The 8707-nt window shown below is 40.3% G+C and overlaps 1 protein-coding gene across 1 annotated transcript in view; it reads right to left on the bottom strand.

Moving 5' to 3' along the window:
* Positions 1-527: 527 nt before the first annotated feature.
* ctnnd2b (catenin (cadherin-associated protein), delta 2b) overlaps positions 528-8707 on the bottom strand; it is a 165073-nt gene continuing 156893 nt past the window's right edge. Inside the window, exons 24-25 of the mRNA XM_046051113.1 lie at positions 5278-5354; positions 528-3440 (exon numbers count right to left, since the gene is read on the bottom strand). Coding sequence (XP_045907069.1) covers positions 3177-3440; positions 5278-5354 — 341 coding nt within the window. The 3' untranslated portion in view covers positions 528-3176. The remainder of the gene's footprint in view (positions 3441-5277; positions 5355-8707) is intronic.

The following is an 8707-nucleotide window of genomic DNA, read 5'->3' as shown; positions in this document are numbered from 1 at the left end:
GGAACCACACAACAGTAACTGACTAACAGAAAAATTAAAGCAACGTGTTCACTGTGATGGAGCTCCTTGGCTGTAGCTCACACCACATGATGTGGAGTCGGCCGAAGGCTCTAGATATTTGGCATGTTAGATATCTGTCTGGCGTTCGCAAACTTCTGTGATACGTCCTTGAGTAGTTAACACATAACGATTGGTGAGCGCCAATTGATCTCCGATTTGCCCCCGATCACAGCCCTGACAGTGAGCCCGGTCAGTGAGCTCGGCGACTTGCAAATCAGGCTTAGTATCCTGTAGAGTGAGCTTGGCTTTAGTTGTCTCAAGGAAATGTCATCTCTTTGTTAGTGAATTTGCATATTGCACTGTAGGAGAGGAAAACAAAGGCTGCATGGAAACTGAATGAATTACTGTAAAAATCTGTACATTACACACAATGGTGAAAACGTACAACAGCAGCAATACTGTCCTGTAACACACTGACAGATACCACAAACACACTTTTTTGGCAACAGAACAAACAACTCCCAAAGTCAGAGGCTCTTCGATGGTCCGTTTATATTTTTTGGAGCAGTTGCAATTTGTTTGAGGCAATAGAAAGATTCACAATTCTCTTTTTAAAACACGTTTGGTCTAGCAATAAAAAGGTCACCGACGTTATTTCTCCATACAGGTCTTAATAGTCAGGTTTTCTCTGCCTAAGGATCACAATGACATACATAACAGTGTCAGTTTCCAGACGCTCACTAACAAATACAGTACGCCTGTTTTTCATCCAGTGTTTTTGTGGGGACACTTGCATTATCAGCCATTTTTCAAGCATCGGAAGATGACCTTTAGGACTTTTAAACAGCAGTGGGTAGGGAGAACCAGGGTCTGTTGTCACGTTTTACAATTTAGCCTTTTTCACTTTAAAACAAAAGTAAACAAAATAGTAAAGTATAGTAAAATCACCATTTAGTTTCAGATTTAGGCTTACCGACAACAAATACTCATGCATGCATGGGTGCAGTTTTTTGCGTCATGAGACCAATTGATCAGAATTTCATGCAAGGGAAACACACTTAGAGGAGGAATCAAACTTGTGATTGTTCTCTGTTGTGTCGTTTCAAATGTGATCACCTGTGGAATGATCAGAACTCACGGCTGATAATCAGTTTGTAATCAATGCAAAAGTGGACATTGTTTGCACAGATAAATACAGACATGTTGGAAATACTTCTCACTGATTTAGCACCGTTTTAGACTGCTTTAGTGACGACGTGGATCCCTGGGCCCTGGTCTACTCTACTCCACATAGCAACAACATTACTACACAAAGTCGACAATTTAGTGTGTTGACCAGAAAATAAAATGTGAACAAAATTCCTACATGTAGCGGGTTTTTTTTTACAAGTCTTTTTCTATAATGTTGCTGCTATAAGTGACATCCACATCTGCACATAAAAAGTATATATTTATATTTATATAATATATATCCGTACTCTATTAACAGTTTTGTCTACCATGAAGTTAGAATTGCCACCCATCTCTCAGAAAAGTTTTTTTTGTAATTCAAACATTGATTATTTTACAACACAGAAGTCAACTAATTTTGTACAACTTTGGAGGAAGCGATGCTCCGCCTGGTCACAGTCCCTCTATGGTTTCCGTTTGCTTTTTTTTGTTTGTTTTTAGTTCAGTTTTTATGTTTTTCGCCCAAGTCCCAGTGCAGTTAAGACAGTTTTCATCCCCGTAAAACACAGTTTAGAAAAACCAAAGCATTTACAAACTGGCATCGTTAGAACCGCAAGGATGTTCAGCTGAGAACTTCAGCTGAACTTGGACCCTTTAACACGCCCCTATCCTTCCCCACAGCCTTCTTCAGCTGAGGGGAAGTAACCCTTGTTTGGCACGGTTATATACACAATGAGCACAGTTCACTCAAAGCAAGGGGTCATGGGAACAAAAAGGAGATTTGAGGTGTTAATGTGGAAAGATCGCCGCCAAAGAAACAACACTTGCCTCAAAAAAAAAAAAAAGTCCCGGAAAAGGCTGCTTAGCTTTTTAAACCTCTCCTCAGCTATTTTGGCAGCTGTACTGTCAGCTATTCTGTCAGCTATCTGTAGGGCAGTAAAGGGAGCACCGTGACCTACCAGAATTGATGCTTCAATACCCAATTCATATCCAGTGTGTCCGTCTGTAGCTGTGATATGAATTTTAGTTTAGAGTGCAGATACTGTGTGCATTTGTGTGTGGGGTTGTTAGTGAGGAAGTGAGGTTGACCTAATGGCAAAAGGTCTGACGTGACACAGAAAATAGTGCAATGTACAGTACACAATGCATCTGAGAAAATGTACAGTGTACATCAAATACTATACAACCAGAATCGAGAATTAAAAAAGTAGAAACACAACAAAAGAAAGAGGAAAAAAAAACTGTTACAAATGACAAGGTCCAGAAGCATTCTTTGCCCAGAGGAGGATACATCACGCTGAAGCCGTAGAGAGAGAAACAAAAGTTTGTGACAGACGTCCTACATGTCCTACAGATCTGCTTCTTGTGCTTCACATTACTAAAAGCCATGTTGCTATACCACATATTTACAGGTTTCGCCTGGGTATCTCTCACACGTTCCATTCGCAATCCAAAACCTTCCGTCCTCAAGTCCACCAATCCATTTTTCTCTTTCATTGTCATTCTTCATTTCTATACATTTCCCACTTTTTCTATCTTTCCCATCAAGTTCTCTTACATCATATCCGTCCCTCTTACGTTCTGTATCCGGAGGCCTTCGGGTGCAGGCGGTCTTTCTGCCTGTTGAACCTAGCAGTAGTTGATCACAAACTAAACACAGAAAGAAAATGTGTCTGTCGGTTTTGTTGGTGGTATGCATGCACATGCATGGCCGCTCCTCTGTTTGCTTCTGTTCTTCCTTTGCCCCCCTATCTGTCCTCCCTCAGATGTCACTGAAAGGAGTGTAAAGTCTAGAATTTGCTCCCCATGTCTCTTTTACTGCACTCCATCCTCCCCCTCTGTCATCCTGCTACCTATGATGCTACTCAGGAGCTACAGGGGAGGATGGGGAGGCATGGCAACTGTCCTCTCATCTTCTTTCTTCCTCTTTTTAAACTAACCCCTTCATCGTCATGTTCTCCCTCATCCATCCTCTCCTCCTCCTTCTCCTCCACCCTCTTCTCCCCTCAGACCCAGGAGTCTGGTGAGGCTGGATAGTGGCTGGTCTCATAGTTGAGCTCGCTGTAGGGCCGTGAGGCTGAGTAGAAGTCTACATAGTTGCCGGTGGACTTGAGGCCCTGCAGGTGCATGTTGAGTTCACCCTGTGGGGGGCGCCCTCCCGCGTGAACCTGGTTCTCATAGAAGGCCTGGTCCTCGTAGTTGACACTTTCGGGCGGGGGAGGGTTTTGGAAAGGAGGGTATGGCTCTGAAGGCATTCCTTGAGAAGAGATCTGTAAAAAAGCAAAAATCATTACTGAGAGAACGGCGAGATGGCTAAGTACACACCATCATGAAGTGAGGTCCATTTGCTATGCACAAGTGTTCTAAACTGACCTGGAAATGATTCATAGAAATAAAGGGACAAATAACCGAGGATGTGCATGCAGCAACGAGGCAGAAACCACATTGCCACAAAGTACAGATAGCTTTCAGAATCATTTCCACAACTTTTTTTATAACCAGACAGTGATAGAAACCTGCCAGCTTTATCCATAAGGCTAGAACAATTTAGAGCATTCCCACTTTTCATCTGCTTTGTATTGAATTACAATATCTCTTTGACTCCATCTCTAAATTATTGTCAAACAAAAAAACTATTAAAACTTCGTAAAAAAATCTATTAATATATAGCATATTATTTATTTATTTATTGTTCTATATTTTTATTTTATTTGTCCTGGTCTGATCGGTTTTTATAGTTTTTGTATTGCCTTGTCTATTATTGTATATAATTTTCTTGTGGCGTTATTGTTAATGTACACTGCTTGTTCATATGAACGTGGTCAATAAAGGCATTAAAAAAACAAAAAGAAACCTGCCTGCTCTAGCTAGCTAGCAGGACACATGTAATTCTAGAGACTAATGGCAGCAAGTGGCAGTAAAAATATTAACCCAGAGTAGAGTTCTGCACGGGCCGAAAACTGGGACCAAAGTTCAGACCTGACTTGACTGAAACCAACTGGTACTGCCAAATTTGAGACCCAAACCCTAATCATGTACTAGACATGTATTTCATCCATCCCAGACCATTATCTTACAATGCTAATTAAATGTGTCTCCATTGGGCATTGCGTGTCTAGACACAGATCGGCACAGTCAGAGAAAGAGAGAAATCTTGACTCTTTACGTGACAAAACTGTTGACAGAACCAGACTACACAAACTTAGCTCCTTTAGGCAGTGAGAAATCACTTGTGTGTGTCCAACAGGCAGCATATGTTTGAGTGCATGGAAACCCTCTCATGTTTATTGGTATTGATAGTGTGATAGTTGGACGTATTCCCTTTGTCTAGTGCAAGAATGCATAAAATGAAATGTCTATGTATAGAAAAGCTTATCTTATATGGAACTATTTGTGCTTCTAAATTAAGTTTGCTCTAACAAAGTAAGTAGAGACCAGATCGTTTGTTTAGAAAGCTAGCAAACTAGAATTTAAACTCAAAATGGATTTTATTGATCAGGGGTGATGGCCATCAGTGGTGTCCATTGTTGTGCATTACTATGAGACTGCCAAGTCACAAGTTTAGAGATACAACCAGCATGAAACATGCCAAAGGGTTTGATGGGTAACAATGCAGAATCGAATGCCAATGGCAGTTCATTCAGTATTCCCATAAAGCATAAAAGGGGCTCTAGTTTATTGTGACCTTTTTGGACTTCATATTTTTATCCCCTTTTGTGCCACTATTAAATTGTCATACAATAAAGAAACTAGTTTTGCTTTTAACTTTTTATAGGATTACTATACAGCAGTTCCTTCTCTATAAGGTGATATGAGTCATAAAACGGTAAGAGGGGCTTGCAATGCAGCATGGAAAACACCAACATCAAGAGAGAGAGATGCAAAGAAGGGCAAGACACTGAAAGAAACTTCTTGTATTCCATCAGACGCTGAGTGTTGTGGGTCAAATGTTTCCCCGGGACATCTAAAACTTCTACGTCTGCTCTTGGTGTGATCATTTCTAACATTTCTCCTTGGTTTGTGTTCCATGACTAATGCCTTCTTCTGCCAGTTGGTAGCTGTAATGAAATTATGAGCATTTCAACACAGAAAAGTGACTTGGCGTACCTGATTATACTTCAGGTCATCAGTAGGTGACACGTATGCTCCTCTGAGTAGCGTGGAAGACCCACCAGACATTTGCCCTGCAGAGACAAGAGAGGATGAGGACTTCAGACGAATGCTTGCTCTGCAACATTTATTCAGATATTACTGTAAAGGCGTTGGTGTGGAGTGTAGGTGCGCTGTCATTGCTATCAGGTGGACGTGACAATTTGTTATTAAATTAAAATGATGATGGATGATGATGATTAAAGAGAGCTTGGGACTCAATGTTTCCCACACAACAGCTGCTGTCAGTGTGCAAATGTCTGCAAACATTTGCACAATGAAACACTAGAACCCTGATCAATATATCACATCATATTAGATTATTTTTATGTCAGAAGCGTACCTACACTCTCTCAATTGAGATTTAGTGGATAGTTTTAAAATCAAGATTTCTAACTTGTTCACTTTTTGTCTGGACTTTAACTGATCAATTGTAGAATTTGGATTATTAAAGTTAGTTATATAAACTGGTTGACTTCCTTTTAAAAAGTAGCATTAATTGTAGGTTCATATCACTTAAGAAGAAAAAGTGTTATATGCTCATTTGCTTTCTTGCTGACAGATACCACTCCCATGTCTGTATGCTAAATATGATGCTAACTTAACGTAACAAAGACTGGAAACAGGGGGGACAGCTAACCTGGCTCTGTCCAAAGATAAGAAAACCATCCTTTAAGCACCTCTAGAGCTCACTAAGTAACACTATATGCAGGGCTTAAAGCAAGAAATTTTTCTGTGCCTGAAATGCGTTTGGGGTTTACGACAAAGATGGAGGATAGGGGGCAAGAGCGTAAGTTTGTGTTGTAAACTGACTGGGACAAAGGGACTCAGATTAGGGGTGTGACATACACTTAGCTCACGAAACATGAAAAAACACAATTCTGGGTTCACAAGAAGATGAAGAGAAGATAACTGTACACTGGTTTGATAAAACGTTCAATGTGGAAATATATGAAGGGGGGTCTGGGCGTCCTCCTCAAGAATATTTTTAGCATTAAAACAGTTCATTTCCTGCATTCTGGTAACATCTCCTGCCACCACATATAATCAGTGGAAAATACAGGTGCTGGGCAATATGGCTGAAAATGTTATCACGATAAACATTTCACATCATTCAATATCGATTATTCTTATGATAAATGTCAAATCATTATAAGGCAGAATTTTGCTCCTGAGTGAAAGTTGAAGAAACAAGATGGTTAATTGTGGTTTTAAACTATTTTAATGGTCAGAACAAACACTTAATGCCAAACAGCGGATCCAGTGTTTCCCAGACGTTCATTTATATCTCAACAAATTAAAGTGCTGATTTGTTCGTAATTCAAATGAATTAAATCAAACACTTATGAAAGGTTTGTTAAATTGTTAGGCTATTGAGGAAAATTATATCACATAATTATATTATTGTTTTATTGCCCAGCCCTGCTGGTACTCCCCATTCACATGGGGGCTCACGGCTGCATGAAAGGCACCGAGCTTCTACCTGGTCCGTCTCCGCCGACAGAGATTAGCAAACAGGCGAGAATGGGAACAGATGAGCGCCACATAGAGCCCACCGGTACGCAAGAAAAGTCCCGGGACGCCAAAGAGTAAAATGTAGAAGTAACTTACTGGTATCGGTGGCCCACTTCAAGCACTGCCCATTATCAAAATCACTTATCTGTGAAGCCGTGGATTACATTCTGACAAAAATGGCCTTGTTACGTTGGCAAAGGTCCAGACATGAATCCTACACGAATACAAAAACACCTTCGTGTCGGAGAACTTTAAGCCCTGTATATGTCTCACTTGACTGATCTGTAAAAAATGATGAAGCCAGCAAGTAACCAGAGACTGCAGGAATCCAGTGTGAGAGCAATAGTGTGACTGGTTAGCTCAGTTAGTAAAGCACAGGACTTGTAATCCAAAGATTTCAGGTTTGACTCCTGCTCTCAATAACTTTTTGCAAATAGTATTATTTTTAATACTTATTTTTCTCTATTCTTTTATTTTTCTTATATATAACTTGCATTTGTTTATTCCATATTTATATATTTCTTTTATTATTTATGTCAGCTATATGTTTGTCTATGTGTAGCACCTTATCACCAAAGCAAATTCCTCCTATGTGTAAAACACTACTTTCTGATTCTGATCAGAACACAAAAACTCTCCCCCCAAAACACAATTTGTTGTTTTAACACCAAGATTTCTCAATGTATTAAACAAACAAGCTATATAGTGTTAATTAGTGAATTCCAGAGGTGCTGGTCACCTGACTTTATTACCTTTGGACATAGACAGGCTAGCCCTTTCCCCATTTCCAGTCTTTGCGCTAAGCTATGTTAACCTGGCTCCAGCTTCTTATTTACTGTACAGACAATGTATTCTCGTAGATCTCTCTGCAAGAAAACAAATTAGCCTTTTTCCCAAAATGCTGAATGCTGGCTGCTTTAGTATTTGTAAAACCTACAGATGTGGTTATACCTAAAGCTATACACTATATGCCGAACACACATTAGCTTTATGGGAGACTGCGTCTTTGTGTCAGACATGCAGTATGAAATTCCTACCCGTCATGGCGTCCTTCCGGGATGTGTGTTCACCCTTGTTGCCATGGTAACTGGCATTGCCAGTCGACTCATAGTCTGCCTTCCTCTCCTTCAAAGCCATCATCTCCCTGGGGGAAGCAGGGGCGCTTGCTACACACACACACACACACACACACACACACAGAGGGAATATCTTTAACCCTCAATTCATCATTAACCATCAGCAACACATTTTCAATTCTCTTTTGGATTCACAAGGAGGACACTACAACAGCAAGGATAAGTATTTAGGCCACGCATTTATTTTTTCACTGATGTTTTGCATTTACGTGCCGGGAACTCAACAAAGGCACAGCACTCTGAGACATCACTGTATGTATTTACTTCTAACCATCAGCCTGAAATAAGTGAAACGGGGGGGACTGGATGCTGTTTTGTGCCATTCTAAACAAATCTAGCTTTTTGACCAGGGTGTAATTTCAAAGCGGTAAATACTGAGTCACCCATCCTCCCTGTATCTGATTTACTCTTGCCTTTATCTTCTCCTTCACTCTGTCTGTATGCAGGCCATTCTCTCTCTCTCTGTATTTACTACATGTACATATTTTTATTATCTTAAACTCCCACTGGCCTATTAATGTCTGTCAGTCTGTCTTGGCATTACTAACCCAAATATCCACTTGTACCAAAACGAGCTAAATTGAAATCATAGAAAATGTACATACACACAGACACAAAAAAAAAATTCTGGACTGAGATGGGGGGGGGGGGTTGGCGGGATCAGAGGCAAAGATAATAAGTTAGATCTGGTTAGCCATGTTGGAGGCTATTGATTCAGTGCCATATGGTTCAGTAAC

The sequence above is a fragment of the Micropterus dolomieu genome, linkage group LG06, assembly GCF_021292245.1.
Source record: "Micropterus dolomieu isolate WLL.071019.BEF.003 ecotype Adirondacks linkage group LG06, ASM2129224v1, whole genome shotgun sequence".
Taxonomy (NCBI): Eukaryota; Metazoa; Chordata; class Actinopteri; order Centrarchiformes; family Centrarchidae; genus Micropterus; species Micropterus dolomieu.
The sequence above is the reverse complement of the archived record's forward strand: the minus strand, read 5'-3'. Positions and strand labels throughout refer to the sequence as shown.